At 45.8% G+C, this 19030-nt stretch overlaps 1 protein-coding gene across 6 annotated transcripts in view; it reads right to left on the bottom strand.

Moving 5' to 3' along the window:
* Positions 1-19030, bottom strand: part of DLGAP2 (DLG associated protein 2) — a 2662056-nt gene that overhangs the window by 44352 nt on the left and 2598674 nt on the right. For 4 of the 6 annotated variants that reach the window (XM_069606086.1, XM_069606087.1, XM_069606083.1 and 1 more), the window contains one exon: positions 2264-2338. The exons of the other annotated variants lie outside the window; for them this stretch is intronic. In XM_069606086.1, coding sequence (XP_069462187.1) covers positions 2264-2338 — 75 coding nt within the window. The remainder of the gene's footprint in view (positions 1-2263; positions 2339-19030) is intronic. 6 annotated transcript variants of the gene reach the window in all.

Raw genomic sequence — 19030 nt, 5'->3', positions numbered from 1 at the left:
TTCTCCTCACCACTGCCCTTGACTCTGCGGAACCATCTTACTCTACCAATGGCATATTATGTCTCTCTGGTCGCACCCTCTCAAACTTTCTATTACCCACACAGTTATGCTCGCCTCCCACAAAAACGAAATGCTATCCTGCTCTTTCTCAGCTAATGACTGTGCCTCCTTCTTCTCTAAAGCAAAAGGATACACAATACCTTGTAAACCTTGTATCTCTTCCAACACTTCCCTCCTTCTCCACACTGCTTATCACCCCTGCACTCACCTCTCCATTCCACTTCTTCCCCATATAACACACCGAACCTACAATATCCTGTACTCCAACAAACACATTGGGAAACAAACTATTAAAAAATGTGCACCCATCACCTCCTCTCACTTCTCCTCCCCCTTAAACCTCCCTCTCTTCATGGGTGTTTTCCATACCTGCCATAGAATTGCCACTGTTGTAGCAATAATTAGGAGATCTATTGCTGGCCCTAACTATCCCTCCTTTTCCACACCCCTTTCCTCTCTGCCCCACCCCTCCAATGAATTTGAGTGAGTTTGTGTAGTTTCAGCAGCCTCAAGGATCACTAGCTCTACCACCACATCCGATCAGGATTTTGGAGCAAGCACTTCTCCGAAACACCACTCATCATTGTCTAAAACTTTCTAACCACTGCTCACCACGCTCACTTCTCCTCCATTCCAATCCTACTTGATTGCTAGGCAGCATTTGACACTGTGGATCAGCATTCCATCCTCATCCTACAAACCGTCTGCTCACGTGGCTTTTTACGAACAACAATCGTGACTGGTGTGCTTCATATTTCCCTGAACATCTCTTGGAACACAAACACCTCCTCCCCCACACACTTTCTGTCGGCGTCCTTCATGGATCTGTCCATGGCCCACCCCTCTGCACACTTTACACCACCTCCCTGAACAAGCTCATCTCCTCTGTTGGTTTTCTTTACAAACTCTTTGATGACATCACCCAGATCTTCTTCTACTTTGCCTCATGCGCCGTGGACATCCTTTCTACGCATTGCCACCTGACTTTCAGCCATCTGTCAGTGGATGGCTTTACACTGCCTGATGGTGAACTTTTCCAAAATGGAAATCATATTTCTCCCTACCTCTAATGCTTATCTCACTATTCCATCTACTCTCTCCTTCCCCCAGACACCATTACTCGTACACCCAAGGCTTGCAAATGTGGGTCCTCCCCAATAGGGTCTTAGACACCAACAGTTCATTATGGTTACTGCCACGGCTATGAGAGTCAACCATCTCCATATTAGGAACAACTGCCCCCTTACCCACCAGTCAGTCCCAAAGCTAATCACTACACATGATTTGTGTTCAAGTCTTTCTCTTGGTCTCCCCTTTAATCTTTCTCTCCCCTTAACAATGTCCTGACCTTTGCTACAGGCACCTTCTACAACTTACCTCAGTCTTCCCCCACTGCTACACACTGCGGCCATGTTGGATGGCTCACAACATGAGATTGTCCTTTCTTCAAATTCCTATTTACTTTCTAAAAGTCCTTTCATGCCCCCCCCCCACCCCAGACTGCTGTTTGCTTCTCCTTGTACTTTCCCCCTTGTACTCTATGGATCAATTCCCTCCCCCTCCTCCCTTGTACTTGCTCCCGTTTCCGCTCATTTTCTCTTCTTTCCGCATCCACTATAATGCCCTCCCCCTGGGTATTAAAGCCATCCCATATATTGAACAGTTCCGGCACATACTCAGACTCTGCCCTTTGACCAGTGAAGGGTCTCTTCTACCCCAACCAAGTCCAATAAGCCTCCTACCTCTAGAACAAGCTCCTATGTTTGACATGTTATTATGTAAATATGTACTCTTACCATATGGAGTGCACCAAGGACTGTATTATATATAATATTTATGTCTGTCCCCTATGCCAACTACTCAAACTCAGATACCCTCAATCTCTTGTGAAGGCACCATGTGTAGGGAATCCCTCTTTTGTGTTTTATGCGCATAATTTCTGTGCAAATTGAAGCCGCTACTTTCAATCACATACAATAAATTCGAAAACACAATACATTTTGCTCATATTATGAGCAGCAGTATTTTAGTATGTGGGTATTTTCTTCTCTTTAACATCATATAATATTGAATGTCACCATTGTATAATCACCTACCTGACATGCTGTGATACGTTTGTACAAGTGAACACTTGTTTGAATAATTTTAGATGCATTACAAATGTCTTTGCTATTATAGAAATAATAATGTTTCCAATACTTGCCCAGGTGAATGCTGTGTCTGCAAAACTGCGGGCCGCCACAACCCCAAAGCTCGGACATGGGGTAGTTGGTGAGATCTAAAGGGGAAAGCAGGGTCACTGTGACTTGTTTACTTGACATTTGGTACATCAGCAATGGAGGACTCTCAAGCAGGACACATTTATGTGAAGTCGTGGCACTAATCATCATTTACCTGGGAAAACCCTAACACGATCCAATATGCAGGATTTTTATACAAACTATAAATTAGGATTCTGCACCGTATGTTGCCTGGGAACTGTACTCAAAAAGTCAGTATTCCCCCATTTATGACTGCCTTTTTTAATGCAGATCTCACACACACACGCTCAAACACGCACAAACTTGCGCGCACGCACACACACACACACGCGCGCACCTACACACATATTCATCCCACACTGCCAATTGATTCTCTCACACACTTTCTGCAGATCCTGGAGAGGGCAGCTTTTTGGGTAATGGCGCCCGATCTTCGCCGGATTCTGTGTCCAATGGATAATCTCACCCTAGACCTCGAGGAGATGTACGGTCTCCCAGTGAAGAGCCAAAACTACCAGGTTAGCAAAGTCAGGAGAACCATCAGTGAGAAGTTCTGAAATGAGCCCTGGGTCACACCATGGAACAATGCCAGTTCTGTCATCCTGATGGAAATATCCAATTTATAATATGGGCATTCATTCATGAGCACTGCTACAGCTGAGAGGTTGCAGAGGCCCCACGCTTGGGCACGCCCATACTTTGAAGGTAGTCAGGGTAGCCATTTCTAGCTCCATGTTGCATCTGGCAACCCCTGTGTTTCAGACAGCCTTGAATACTAATCATTTAAAACTAATTGATATCAATTCTTGCGATGTCGTAGAAATTGGGTCAAAGGGTGTATGATGTCACTTTCACTATTCCCATAGCATTTGTGACGTGATGCACGTGCCCGTGATTTTACTATACAAGGCTAATAGGCCTCAGCTATCATTTTTATTATTACTTTATATTTTTATAGGACAAAGCTAGCTAGCAATGAAAGGACACAGCAAAATATTAATAGCAAGAATTTAACAAGTGATTAAACATTTAAACATTAGTAATTATTATCACAGAGGGGATGTGCACAAGCTTACCCCAGCGTGTCTTCATTTGTTTCCTACACTGAAGGAGACTTGGAGCAGTCTGGATTGCCACCAGGAAAGAGCTCAAGAACACTAGAGTGCAGCATGAGAAGGAGTGTTTCCTAGTTTCTCCTTGTGAGCCAGTTAAGTTTCCAGTTTGATTATGGTTTTACAGTGAGGTGACAGAGTGCCACCCAGTGTTTTTAGTTTACCCGTAAGGTAGGCCGGCACACCAGCGGCGGTTGCCTTGTAGTTGAGGCGTATCGTTATGAAGCAGGACCAAGCTGCGGTGGGGAGCCAGTGTAATTAGTGCAAGGTGTCAAATTTCCTAGAGCCGTGATGAGGCAAGCTGCGGCGTGGAGGGCAGCTTAGAGGGGAGCCAGAAGTGCAGCCAGAGGCCCTGCAAGTGGGATGTCATCCCAGTCGATATGTGAGATCACCAGGGACTGCACCTCTGTTCAGAAGTCCTGGGGTGGGAGGACTGGCTTAATCTTGTGGAGTAGAGGGATCTGATACCAAGCCGTTTCAGCCCACTGCACATTGTGCTGCAGCAATCCTCATTGAAGCTTAGGGATTTTGCTGAGTGAGTGAGGGTTGAACCTATCCAAGTGCATTTCACCCAGCCACCTTTGAGTGGGTTGCTGCTTAGAAAGGTGGTCCAGGGGTACGGATTTTCCCTCCTCGGTTTCCTTCTCAATCAGTCAGATCAAGAACTCCATACACTAAACGATGCCAAAGCCTACAAGCTTTGTAGTCCTGTCTCTTCATTTCATGTTTTTTTGTAATCAGTGGTCTTTTTTGGGAAATCCGATGCCTTTCCTTTCCACAGAACTTTGATATGGGATCTCCTGATGCGTAAACACAATATAAGGCACTTTCGAAGGTTTGAACAGCTCTATGGAGAACATGTCATTGAGAATGTCCAGTTCTAATCAATGAGCGTGTCTTGAAATAACTCCATTAACAGGCCAACAACATGCACACTCTGCTTGCTGGCCCCGACTCGGCACTCTGTGTTTGCAGGCCTCCAACACACAGACTGTGCTCACAGACCTCTAACATGCACAATGTGTTTTCAGGCCCCAAACATGCACACTGCGTTCTCACACCCACAACATACACACTTTGTTGACAGGCACCCGTCATGCACACTGTGTTCACAGGCCTCAGCATGCACACTGTCCACACAAACTTCCAACATGCACACTGTGTCCGCAGGCCTCCAATACACACACCGGGTTCAGTGTGAACAACCAGCTGCCTTCATTTGGCTCCGCAGTTTTAGTCTCCCCAGCTATGCTTACCGCCCAATAAGCATTGGTCCCCCCTTTGTTGAGTGGGATGCTCATCAAAGAAGCTTCACCTGATTGCGTGGTTAGTATCTGTAAACCTCTGGTGTGTTGCTTGCATGGGGAGTATGTGTTGGTTGCGAGGAGACTATGTGTACGCTTATGAGGTGTGCTTACACTATACTCTGGCCTCGATTGGGTACATTCAGAATCAAAGCTGTTGAGCTCCAGCTGCTGGGCGAATAAACAAGCTATGGATTTTCTCTTACGTTAGTCACCAAGAATTCACATTTCCACAGCGTGTGAGAAGAGCTGCCATCGATCTGGGAGCGTGGGCAGTGGATCCCTGATCGAGTGCTCAGACTGACTCAAATACACAGGTTATGGATTTTCTATTGCATTCATCCTCCTCACCTGAGCTTGCGCAGCCTGTGTACTCACGCAGGAGCCACAGGCATGCGAGCCAGGCGACCATAGACATACACTGAAATCATCCCAGAGGAATGCTGACTCCAAGATGCGCCAGCACGGATCCCTTTCGAGAGCGTGCCTCCGCATTTGCATTGTGCTCATATTCCTGGAATTTTCATATACGTATTCCTTGTAAAAAAAATGTCTTCTCAAGATAAATTCCAGTCTAAGCCAGTCTTCAGCGTAAACAACAGTAATTTAAAAACTGCAGATGACATAAGTGTTGCCATAAGCAACTGATGCTTGAAATGACACTACCTGTAGCCATTAGACCGAGAGTCCCGCCCCCCTCCCTCACCTCTCTACTGTTCATTGGCTGGATGTCATAGTGTCAGGCCGATGGAATCCATCATTGCTTATTTCTTTTGACAATACAATAGGAGAGGGTGGTTGTCTGTTTTGACAGCTGGCAGCGCAAGCCAAACCTTGATCATTAACAAAAAAAAATATTGGTTTGTATAGAAACCGTACCACGTGCACTCATGGCTTTGTAACACAATGCATGCCTTATGTAACGCACAACATTTGCTAAGCACATTTTATATTCACAGCACATACTATAAAAGTATTTCAGATTGCGGCACGAATTTATATCTTGCGTAACCACAAACCAGTGCAATTATTCCAAACTGTGGCTTTACTTTAATTACTTCGTGAATTAGGTGTTAATATGGATATGAAAAATGTTCTTCATAAGTGTGACGAAATGACTACTGCTCTATAGGAGTAGAGTGATGAGTAGAGGCTAAGCCGCCTACACAGCCCCGCAGCAGCGATCCCAATCATAAAGGTGAAACGGAACCAGCTCGAGAGGCACACCTCCTTCACCTTCTGTGGAAACGTGGGCCAGGTTGTACTTTCAGGAAGGGTCTGAGTTCATAACAGTAGCAAACAAAAGAGTGTAAGTATAATAGTCCCAAATAAAAGAACAAGCAATCAAGGCTCTATACAATTATGAACACTAGAAAATGCAGATATCTATCTATAAAACACATGCAAAACCCAACTCTGTAAGCGAACATAAAAAATACAGCACTGGTACAGAGTAGTGCTTTCGGTACATGAGTAGGGTGATCAGGCCAGCAATTGCAGCAATGTCACTGTGCAAAGGATATGTTTTTCAAGAAAAAGGATTGAAAAGGGGTCTAATAAGTGACTTTGGTTCCAAAAGTGGACCGGGGACAGGGCCTCTTCGCAGTACCTTGTTCTTGGACTTATGTGGTTTGACAGCATCTGACTGGGCTTCTTGGTTCTTTCTTTGTGGTCCAACTGGGTTTGAGATGCGTTGAGGGCTGTTGATCCAGTGGCGAGTCAGCATCGAGTCATCGTCAACATGGGGCTCTGTGTAGTTCGAATCAGCGTTTGATACGATGCAGTTCAAAGGCTATAAAAGGTTCAGATTGATGGTCGAATCAGTTTGACACAATGTTACCGCTTGGGTCAAATCGGCACATGACACTATGGCTTCAAGTGGTCTGAATCAGTGTTCGAATTAGGTCGAGGAGAGGTCCTTTTGGTTACATGTGATGCTCAAAGAAGCAGTGAGTTGAAGGCTTCTGCAGCGGGGGTCAAGGTGGTGTAGAGCAATACTGATGCAAAGCAAGGTCGGCTGGTTTGATGAGGCAGGCAAGCATTTCGCAGTCATAGAGTGCCAAATAAGCACTATGCGTTCTGCTCGAATGGCATCAAAGGCAGATTGAATTATGTTTGAAAATGAATGTGCAAATAAGATTCCAGTTGTTCTAGGGATTTCTGGTTGTTAGGAATCCAAATCCATGGGCTCCAGGACAATCAAAGTCCTTTTGTTCTGTACTTTCATTCCAGTGAGCTTGGCTTTCACCTGCAGGGGATCCTTCCTCTCCAGAGAAGAGACTAGTTGCAGTGCAACTGGCAGAGGGGCAGTCCTTGGTCCAAACAGCAGACAAACCCAATGTTTGCTGGGGATGGTTAGGAGACAGAGCTCTCCTCTGCCCTGGATGTCTTCTATCTTCTCCTCACTGTTGGAGGACCTGGGAATGGACTGCACTCCAAGTAGAGGTCCAGTAAATTCTTCTTGTCTTCTTGAAAGCCCACGGATGAATCAAGGAAGGAGTGGGAGTCCACTTTGATATAAAGGCAAATTGTTGTTGGAGATTGGACAAAAGCAAGCTTGCTTTAAGGTGCCTAACCCCTATTGCTGTTACAAGTTACCTTTGCCTTATTACATCAGATCCAGAATACTTTGTCTTGCAGGAAATGGAAGGAGAGAAAGGGAAAGGTCGCCAACAGAAAAGCAAGATGGTGGAACGCCTCCTGAGGTCCACTTTTCCATCTCTGGCTATTTTAACTCTATCCCTTTCCTATTTTTTCCAACTTCAAAGGCCCTCTGTAATACAGTACCCTGGTGTGATGCTGGCATTTGCTATGCTTGTGCACCTTTGAAACAGGGTTCGTAGGCAATCTCCTGGTGAGAGCTCCTGTGCCTGAGGGCAGATGTTACCCTTCCTCCCGAAAAATCAAAGAAAGGCAACATCCTGCCTATTGTCTCATCTCATGCTGCCATGAATGCACATTGATCTCACATAATTGGTCTGGGCTCACAGAGCTGACACTTGTATGTTATCAAATTTGTGTGGCTTTAATAATTGTGTGCTCTTATCTGATACCATAGCATTATCAAGGATGGCTTATTAGTACCCGGGTCAGGCAGAGCAGCCAATCAGGTTCTGCAGATCACGTGCTGAAACCGCCAACCTCAGCCTACGTTCCATGGAACCTGGAGGCTGCTTCCCCTGCCCCGCAGCGCCATCCTCTCCCCACCCACACTTATCTTTTTTTTTTAAGGTTCCCTCCAGCCTAGCCCCATTTACCACTTTCCATCAGCGAAGGCGTTCCCTCTGCCGCCGCCGCATGAAATGAAAGAGGAGCCCAACCTTCCAGATCCATGGTGGCCATCTTGCCACAGTATTTTCATATATTGAATGGGACGCCACACGTGTTCTGTTCAATGAATGAAAATACGTTTAAGACCCCAGGTTTCTGAATTGAAAACCTTGGGTGTTAATATCCTTAAGACCCTCTCCGGCAGGCCAGATCAGGTCTTATCATCCTGGGTATCCTTTTTAAAAGCCTTGCTTCGCTCAGGCTTTAGCTCAGGCCCCGGACAGATAAGACCCGATTTGGCCCATCGGATCGAGCCTTAATGCTATATTCTTAGAGATTACCCTGCTATCAGACTGATAAGGCAACAATTATCACATTTTGGTTCAGAGTTACAGACATTAAAATGCTAACTCAGAATGCAATTACTTTGAGTCACATCACTTATTAGGAATGCACATGTAACCTGCACAGTCCCACAGGAAAGTAGAGGCTGCAGATATCAAGAGACTGGTGCAGCAACGGAACATGGATGCACTATGCTTTTTGCATAAATCTTTATGCAAGGGGGGGTCCAATTTGCAGATTCCCCTTTCAGAAACAGAATTACCAATGTCATTTAATAGTAATACAAATAAAAAAACTAGGGCCTTAACACCCTCACAGATTGCAATTTGTCACAATAAAACTAAACAATAGGTCACCCTACTATCCCTCAAATTATGAACCAATAATTTGTATTTATTTATTTATTGGACATTTGTATGGTGCCTATACACATGTGTTTCCAGGTGCCACAAGACAGGAAGGGGGGGGCATGAGAAAGCATAAGAAAACAACAAGAACAAAGAAAACAGTTATATTGGCATTGTGACAATCCTACCGTGCAAGTGCATGATGAGGTGATACTTGCAAGGGGCTAGGGGATAAAGGGGGAAGTGCAAGAGTGGGGAAACCCCACGGGTGGCGGCAGGCAAGTACTATTCAGGCCAAGGCCTCTAGTGCCAGGGGAAAGAGGGGTGGTGGAGAGGAAAAGTGCAGTGGCCAGGAGAAAAGGGATGGGGTAGTCCGAGAAAGGGAGCCCGAGGGCATGTGCTGGCAAAGGATGCTGGGAGGGATTGGCAGAGGGTGGTCTGGTCCCTGTATGACTCTGAGGGGACCAGGGCTCAGTTGCAGTGGCATGTGGAGAGTTTAGCATGGGAGGGGGAGAGGGAAGGAAGAGGAGAAAAGTAAGGTCTTGAGAAGTCTCTGGAACTTAAGAAAATCCGGCTCAAGTCTGAGTGAGGGAGGGAGGGAGGCTGTTCCAGAGGGAGGTGCCAGCCGAGGAGAGGGATCTACCTCCCATTCTCTGCTTAGGGAAACATTTGACCTGCAGGGAGATGCAGCCAGAAGACCAAAGGATTCTGGCTGGGCAGTATTTATGGAGGGAAAGCTGGATGTAGAGAGGTACCAGGCACCAGTCAGCCTTGTGGATGATGCAAAGGGTTTTGAATTTGATCCTTGCAGTCATCGGGAGCCAATGGAGAGATATTAGGGCTGGAGAGATGGGGTCCTTGGGCTTGAGGCCAAGGATAAGACTTGCAGTCCTTTTCTGGATTAGTTGGAGGGAGCGCAAGGTGGAAAGAGGAAGGTTGAGGGAGAGGCTGTTGCAGTATTCAAGCCTAGAGAGAACCAGGGCTCTGGAGACATTGAGTTTCTGGAGGAAGGTGAGGAAAGGTAAAATGCCACTGAGGAGGTAAAGCTGAAAATTGGACTTCTTGGCAAGGTCTGTGATGTGTGGAGAGAAGGAGAGAGTGGGGGGTCAAAGATTATCCCAAGGTTTTTTGCCTAACAGGTGGGTGAGGGGAGAGGACCCAAGGAGTCTGTCCAGAGAGTGAGCGGGAAACTAGGAGCAGGCATCCCAATGAGCCGGATCTTTGTCTTGCTGGCATTGAGGCAGAGATCATTGGCAGAGCACCATGCCTGAATAGCAGTCAGGAAGTCAGGTATAACAGGTGTCTGGGGTTTCTGTTGGTACTCTTGTTCAGAGGAGAATTGCCTAGCATTTCAGTGCTGGACTGCCCCAGGGCAGGACAAAGACTGATATGTTTGGGATATTTCTTCTCTGTGAAAGATAGTGAGCTAAAGACTCTGGGTAAGTCTCTCGTAACCAGGACTAATGTCTGGCAGAGGGACTCCCAGGACCCCCTTGTTAATTGGCAGTCAGGTATAAAGCAGGAAGAGGAGGAGCAGGTAGGGGAAGGCAGCCAGAATGAGAATTGTGTGTCAGCTGCGTAACACTGCAAGTGAGGAGAATAGGTGGAGATCAGGAGGGCTAGAGGGGCCAGGTAGATGTTGAATAGCCATGGAAATAGGATAGAACCCTGAGGGATGCCAGAGGTGGAGAGTGAGGTGGAGGAGAGAAAAGGAACCATTTTAACCTGGGAGGGTCTGTTAGAGAGGAAAGACCTAAGCCACCCCAGTGCCCTGTCCATGATGCCTAGGGTATTAAAGAGATGGTTTATGAAGATGGAGTGGTTGACAGTGTCAAAAGCAGAGGAGAGATCGAGGAGGATCAGAACAAAAGGAGAGTTAGAGTCCAGATTAGAGAGTAGGTCTTCTTGGGTATTCAGGAGAGCAGTTTCAGTACCTCTGGTTGGCCTGGAACCAGACTGGTGGTATTGGAGGCAGCCAGACATTTCAGTGTGGAGGGTCAATTGGGGGATGACCAGCTTTTCCATGAGTTTGTCAAAGAAAGAGGTGATAGAAATAAGTCAATAGATAGCCAGGCAAGAGTGGTCAACAGACGGCTTATTTAGCACAGGGTGCACAAGGGAGTGCTTGAGGGGTTAAGGAAAGAGCCTGTGGCAAAGGAGTAATTGCAGAGTCGGCCAAGGCAGGAGCAAGAGTATCAATGTTGTCCTTGAGGAGCAGGGTAGCACTTGTTTAGAGGAGACTTTCATAGAGTGGACAACTCTAGAGATCTCCTATGGTGCAATAGGAGAGAGGGTGGAAAGTGTAGGTGAAAGAGGGAGGTAGGTGGGGGCAGGGAGCAGATGACAGAGAGGACAGGATGTCGAGAGTTTTGGAGGAAAAGTGGGAGGCCAATTCAGAGCATAAGGTCTGGGAAGGGGGAGGATAAGGGGAGACTGTAGTAGGAGTAGCGAGTTACTTGCAGATTTTAAAGAGTTCAGCCATATTGTTTGTGTCTCCAGATATGCGAGCGTCGACATGAGCTCTTTTCTTGGAGCAGATGGAAAGACAGTATTGCCTTAGGAGTAGGCAGCAGGCCAGTTTGTCAGGGGATGAGCTAGATGTCGGCTACGTCCGCTCTGGCGCTTTGCACTTTCATTTCAAAGCGACTAAGTCAGAGTCCTACCAAGAGTTGCATTTGGAGGCAGGCTTCATGTGGATCTTCATGACAGGAGCAAGGATGTCCAGGGTGTTAATGATAGAGAGATGGAGGTTAGTTAGGACAGAGTATGGGGAGAGTCCAAAGTAGGGGACGGGGAGGGACAAAGGAGGAAGTAAAGGCAGCGACTGACAGATACTTCATCGGTCGAATGATAGAGAAGGAGGCTGGCTATGCGGGGGGGGAGACTGGGGACATGGGAGGTCAAGGAAGGGAGGAGAGAGTGGTCAGACCTGGAGAGAGGGGTAGTAAAGGGGGTTGGAAAGACGGATGTCTGTCAAGATGAGGGCAGCCAGGGTGTCCGGTGCAGAGTAAGGTTGGGCCAGGGGGAAGGATAGTGAGGGAGAGGGTGTTGCAGAGGTCGTGGAAGAGAAGGAATGGCCACATCAGGGGAGTCGAGATGGATGTTGAAATCCCCAGGGAAAATACGTTTGTGGGAGAAGGCAAGAAGAGAGGAGGAGAGGGCAGCCCACTCAGAGAGGAAAAGGGAGGAAGGACCCCGGGATCAGTAGATGGTATAGAGAGTCACAGAGAAAGAAGGGGAGACAGACAGCCTGCAGACTAGGCTTTCAAAGGAAGAGTAGGATTGAGTGGGGAATTGTGGATGCAGGATCCCACTCAGGGAAGATCAGAGCCACTCCACCACTAGATCGGGATGTTCTGGGGTTGGAAATGACCTTGTAGCCACCAGGAAGAAGAGTGTCAAAAGCAGTGACAGAGCTGGCCTTAAATTATATCTCAGAGAGGGCGAGGATGTCAAGGTCTTCAAGGAGGCGGCATGTGTCAGAGGATTGTTTAATGTCAGAGCAAGAGTTGAGGGTAGCTAAGTGAAGCTGGTGACCCCTTTAAAAGATTTGCAATGGGGGTGCAGGGGTGCGGTGCTACCCCTGGGGGAGAGGGGATTGGGGGATGAGGGAGGATGGGTGGAAGGCGAAGGTGGGAAGTCACAAAGGGAAGGAAGACACCTGTCCAGAAAGAGAAAGTTGGGCTGAGAGCCCTGGGCCATGATAGTGCCATTGTGAGAAGTGGGAGAAGTGAAGAAAAGGTAAATGTTTTGTGTCTGTTCACGTCTTGCCTGGCCTTAATCAAGGAACAAATATGAGACATTTTTAAGGACGCTTTTGTGTTTTAGATCGGACAGCTTCTCATAAGAACTTAGTTAAAATCATTACTGTATTTCACATTACTCTAAATGGAAGGTTACAGAGTCTAATTCTTTTCATCATGCCCACATGATGGATTTGCTGCAGTATTCTAAAAGGAAAGGATGTTCAACCCTTCTTCTTTCATTAGCGTTAGCGTCCATACAGTAACTGTGAGCTTAAACGTGTTTGCATACTGTTTATCAATATAATACATTCGAGTTCAGCACCTGGTTTGTTGTCTGATCTGACTTTAATATTTTAGCGTATTATGAAATAAAGTCATATCTATTTATTAATGTTTTTTCCGGTGGTAATGTTACACTTATCCAGTGAAATTGACAATAAAATGTACTGCCAACGACAGTGCAAGTACATGTGATGGGGATTTTGTGTTTGTAGAACTAGAGTGCCTCTGTGAAGCAGTCCTTACAAAGATGTGGACATTGCAGGTATCCTGGCTAAGGTGAAGAGGCTCGGGACCAAATCCATGTGAATTTTAGAAAGTGTTCAGGAGGAAGAAGTGCAGATGAAGAACCCACACACATACACACATCTTTTGATGTGGCAGAATCACATGTGCAAGGATGAAGGAGAATTAGCTATTTTTGATTTAATAAAATGATGCAGGTAGCTGTGCCTCTGAAAGTGAGGTCTGCTAACCAGAACCTCATTTCAAAAAGCTGCAACAGAAAACCTTTCAGTTAGATAGAGATTTCAACATCTTGTATTTTCCTAGGGTTCCCAAACTTTCCTGCAGACAAAGCAATCAGGGAATGATATCACCAGACGAGAATATTCTGAGGTCTTTTGCCTCTATAAACGGGGAAGGCCTGCCCCCTAGTGGATTCATCTTTGGAAACTCGAGGAAGAAGAACCTGATTCTTCAACTAGAACATAGCTCAGAGTACAGTCTGCTTCAAAGTCCTCTTCCATAGAGATTAAGTCCAAAATCTCCAAGTAAGAGGCAGTCCCTTCTCCCTACCCATCCAAAGGGAATATTTTGGGTGACTGCTCTCTGTGGTGCAATACCCATTTGTACCCCGAACCTACTTGCTGGGCGTGACAGAACGCTGCAAGCACTCTGTACAAAATAACTCAGAGGGACATGAAAAATGACTTATCTTGTCTCTGAAGACCTTGGACGAGGTTCCCACAGGTCAGGCACCAGCTCTGGACTCTGTTGCCAGCTTCAATCAAATTTCAAGCTGGCCCGACCATTCAAGATACTTTACAAACTGCTGCAAGAGCCCAACCTACCTTTGACAATAACTGCTTTTTGATCTGCTGTCGAGCCATGGAGCAACAGACTCGACGGATCGCTTGCATGTACTCCAGCATTTTTGAGCTGATTACAACCGATGACCACATTGCGGGACCATTTTTGAGCCGACTAAACTATTTTGAAATGTCGAATCAACCCACCGCTACCTGTGTCTTTATTCAAATTCAAGCAGGACTGCACCACACCGTTGCACCATCTCACGCCAAAACGATTGTCTGGACACCCACAATCCAGTGGGAATCACTGACTCAAAATGTCTAAACGCTAACTTGTCCCATTAAAAACACTCAGAAGTATGGCTTCTCGCTGCTGAGCCCCAAAGACAAGCATTAAAACATGTTTGTGGTAGTCCTGCCATCCTGTTTTGCCTTAAAGGGTCATAGTGACTTGTAAGACTCCACCCTGTACCTTTTAAAATACATTATCAGAGGTTTTGATAATTGTTGCTGAAATCATTGCCCGTGCACCCCTGTCTTCAAACTCAGAGTACCCTTTATTGTTAAGTATCCATTTTCTGTGCTTTCCTATTCGGGGATGGTTTATAGTGTTCTTGATTGACTTGTTTGTATGATTATTTTAATTAAAGTACCTTAATGTTATAGAAATTTGGTTCGACATGATTTAATTTTGGCACCACAGTACTATTCTTGTTTGGTTTGCTTCTGCACTAGTTCACATCCCCCCTGAAGTGTGTAGCCCTGCCCTCGGCCTGTGCTACCCTAAAAGGTGAAGGAGGTGTACATGTCCGACTGCACACTCACATTTATGACTGTGATCACTACTGGTTTAGTAGTAGAGTAGGCGTTTTATTGACTACTCAATCCTGTACTGCTGCAGAGTGCTAGTCCTTGTCATACTTGAATATTTTTCCAAACCATAACAATGCTGTCACCCGACTTGAATGAAATGTGAACACTTGAAAACTTTAAATTCGTTATCTTCTTGTTAAAGCAAAAATGAAAACTGTAAAGCAAAAATGCCCTGTTGCAGCAGGCTAGTCCTCCAAAATGATGTTCATTTTGCAACGGCAGCCTCTCTGTTAAAAGATACATGTCTTGTGCGTGTGAGGAATGTGACCCACTACAGGAAATGACGAGCCTCGGGAACTGAAACTGTTGGTTCATGACATGGAGAAAAACCAACCGCCCATGTTGTGCTTGTTCTGCAAGTTAAATACCTTATGACCGGAATAACAGGATTGCAAAATCATAAACAAAGTCATTTCAGTGGATGCTCTATTTCCATCACCAACAATCGAGCAGTTCACGCAGAAGAGAAGATTGTGCATGGCAAGGAGGATGAGCCAGTCCTAGTTGTTATTTACAATACATGTCTTTATTGTGAATGTCAGCCATTATCGCCAGGCTTGCTGCAATACTTGCTTTGGCCTGCCGTTGGTGGTTACTTTTGTAGTGAGTGCAGAATCCCCGACACAGCAGCAGCTTTTCGCTTTCAAGACGCGCTTAATATGTCCCGACAAAAGGCTTCTGTCGCATAATGCGTGCAGGTAGAGCTCAAAGCTAACTATGCTAGAGAAGCTGTCAGAAGCACTAAAGCTGCTGCGCTCTAGTGATAAAGATTCACAGTAATTATAGTGACACTTCAATTCTTTAAGGTTGGGGTGCAGTGCTTAATTTGTAGGGTGTTACCAAGGGCTCAGCCCTGCACTTATTTTTGAGCGCCGGCACTTCCTGTCTCAGACTCACTTTAATTATGCAGTGGGGATAGTCCATCCATCAACCACAATGAGCAGGTGCAAGCTGTAGTGTACCCCCAAATATGTCGATATTGTGAGGAGCCCCTATTGGCAGTGGCAGCAGTGGTGGGGAACTGCCCAGTTGCAGTGTTACAGGACTGCGTGAAAATATTTGGCCCCTGGCACTTATTATTATTATTATTAATTTTTTTTACAAATTATGCACTGCTGGGGTGTCAAAGTTGATCCGAAAATAGGCATGCATTTGAAAACAAAGGCCTGAGTCAGGTGTCATGCTCCACCATCTTCTGCCATCCCTCCTCATCATTGTGTAGTCTGTCTGCTGCTCAGAGTTGGAGTGATTGCTGTGTCCAAGGCTGGACCAGGCTGGACATATAAGCTTGCCATCAGTCTCCATTACGTGATCTGCCCAGCCTTACATGACAGCAGCTGAACTCCCGAGTATGGCTCATGAGCAATGCGTATGTCTTGCAAGCAAGACAACACAGAGCAACACAGGTTCGCAATGCAGGTTCGAATCCCGGTCCGTGCTTTATAAAAGATGTATTAATATTTAGTCAGGAGTCTATGCATTGAGAGGTTGTACCTTGTATTCTTACATGGCTACAACATCCTTCTGTAGTCTACCTAAACTAAAAACCTAGAGCAAAAAAAGGACATCATGTTTTAGGGAGCTTCTGATGTAATAGTGAATTCTGCTTGTTTCTTCCAATACTGTATGGCATTGAAGGAAATGGGAGTTCTTCCATGTCTACCCTAATGTATTGCTCCATTGCAGATGGTTTACAATGTATTGTACAGGGATTTGCCCTAGCAAGACACGTTTATCTAGAGACCCGTCAATAGAACCATTTGGGCAAGCACTTGTCGCGACCTATCTGGCGTTGTGGGTTCTGGGGGTGCTATGTAAACCTCTCTTATCATTGATTCCTCATTGGTGCTGCTCCCTTGAGGGGTCCGGAGTATCTGAAGATAAGACAGCCGGTTTAGGACCCATCAAGTGAAGGGTTTTCACTGCATGCAAAGGAGGTGGGTATGACATCATGTTCAATACTCTGCTTTGCTCCTGGAGATTCCCCTGTAACGAGAGGCAAGATAAGATGGGGCCTTCCAACCCTGCATCTAGGAATAAGGACCCACCTGTGTTTTGCTGTGACCGGTGCCCACATGAGGCAACCAGCTATGTCCTGCATTAACTGGTGTCTGATAGTCTTTATGTGTGGGGGTGATAGTTATCTCACCAATGCCAAGGATGGGACCGTCCTGTTCCCTCTGAAATGTTATAAGGTTTCTGGGAAGAAGAGTTGTGGTTCATTGATGTTTGCTGTCTCAGACGTCTCTTACAGATCTCCACAGAGAGCTGAAGATTGAAGGATTGCTTTCAGAGTATTTGTTACTGTAATCCAGAGTTCTGTAAGCAGTGTTTTCGGGGTGAGGCCCGGAAGGACTGAACCTGACCTTTTCTAATAGCTTTCTTCCCTTACTGTCTTTAGGGCTTGGGAGGCATGAATGGCCGGAGCATAGTCATCCCTGCCGGCTTCCGGTACATTCTTTCTTGTTCTGAGTGTTTCTTTCCTCCGTATGTGTCTTTCTCTGTTAACCGGAATGGGTCAACCAAGAAGTGTTCATGAGGACCAGGTAGGCTCTTCCAGGGACGACTGGAAAATGCTTGAGGTGGGCATGACTATTAATAACCTCCTGTTCAGGTTTAGTCCAAATCTGACATGATTTCCTGACCCCCATTTCATGCACAATTTCTCATATTACACAGGATTTCCACAAGTTTGCTGGACGCTTCTGGATCTTGAAGTCTATGTTTCTTTTGGAGAAGATAATGGGGCCTAAATTATCCTTCTCCTCTGGCGGGAACCTGAAGATGGCCTTCCTGTTCTACTGCCTTGTTTAAGGCTTGGGCCATTGAGATAGTTTCCATGACACCACTATCATCCACTGAACATTGTTATTCATTTCTTCGACTTCACTGGCTTGGTAAGTCAGAAATTGGCCAGCAGGTAGGTGCTCTCTTCACGGAGGCTCACAGAACTAGTTTGGAAATCCATCTTTCATCCATGCTACTTTATGTCATGTGCTCCAAATAGACACACCTTCATGTTGGGATTGGACCCCCATGTTGGTAATGCTTTGTTCAGGCTGGGAGATGGAGATGCTTATTATGCCCAGTTCTGTCTTTTGGGTAGCATGGAGTTCAGCATGGATCTGGTAGGTCATTGGGCCTTTGTAGTCCCTGACCTGTCTACGTCGAGAAATTATGTGTAATCGGGGCAATGCAAAGTTAGTGGAGGCTCATGGGAAATGGGGACGGGTTCCTATTATACGGGTGGGAGAGGGTTGAGGCACTGTAAGGGCGGCAGGGAGTTGGGATAGCTTGCATCCCTGTCAGTTGGCGGTTTGATCAGCCATTATGTAGTGCACTTCTTGGGAATTGCACTCACTGAGATTGGATAACAGTGTGATCTTGTGCACGCAACGGCCCTATCTGTGTGAAGTGCTACTGTTGCAGTAAGGTGCACAAGCTTGATGTGCACCCAGTTTCTGTGCATCGACTGCTTGCTCTCTGTCTTCTTCTGGAACCGTGGTCTGCTGGATCTTCAAGGTGGATGGCAAAATTTTATGTCTCGGGCTTAATGGGCCAATCCTTAGGATTTGGTCCTGCAGTTTGACATGGAAGAGTGCGTTCATTAGACCATGTGTATGTGCCAATTTACTTTTCCCCGCTCACCCTAGGTCTCTGCTCAGAGTGTGTCTCTATTGATTCTTTGTGCACATCATTTAGTTTATTCATTGACCGCACGTGCATAATGTGTGAACTTTAGGCATTTTTGTGATATTCGGTGCCCTGTGTGTGAATGCCACTTTTATTTATTTATTTTTTTTATTGTGATTTTTTAGTTTGATTCACAAACATTTGCAACAATAAGTTTCCTCTTCACAGTGCATAACTTTAACTTTCACAGATGTTAGTTTTAATATTCATCACTCAAGATCGCATCTAAATAGTCAATTGTTCGACAAGTCAACATTACATTTTTCCCACCAAGGATATGGAGCCACCACTCGTCCAGGTTCAAATTTTTAGGGGCGTATTTCTCTAAATGGGTTGATCTTTGAATCTTAAGTTCCTCACATTCAATTACCAGATGTTTACTGGATTCTACTTCGGCCTTGCAGAATCTACACAGATTGTCAGCTGTATCCTTGGCATGAATCATATATAACAGCTGTTTGGTTCTTAATGCGTTTAAGCGCAATTTCATAAATCTGTCCGGTGGTATCTCGAAGGAAATTGTTTCAAGTACCGAGGGAGCAGATCACGACCGTTTGCAACCGGACCCAAGCATAGCGCAGAATCTAAGGTGTTATATCGTTCTACATTCAGGATCAAATGCCATTGTTTTATTATTTTTTTGCCGTTTGTGGATGATTTAAAAGCGTCTCCATTGTGCTGCTTGGGTCAGTGTATTTCTTAGTTT

This window comes from Ambystoma mexicanum, chromosome 4p, assembly GCF_040938575.1.
Source record: "Ambystoma mexicanum isolate Mex_15411 chromosome 4p, UKY_AmexF1_1, whole genome shotgun sequence".
In the NCBI taxonomy this organism is placed as follows: Eukaryota; Metazoa; Chordata; class Amphibia; order Caudata; family Ambystomatidae; genus Ambystoma; species Ambystoma mexicanum.
This window is presented reverse-complemented; position numbering and strand designations above follow the sequence as displayed.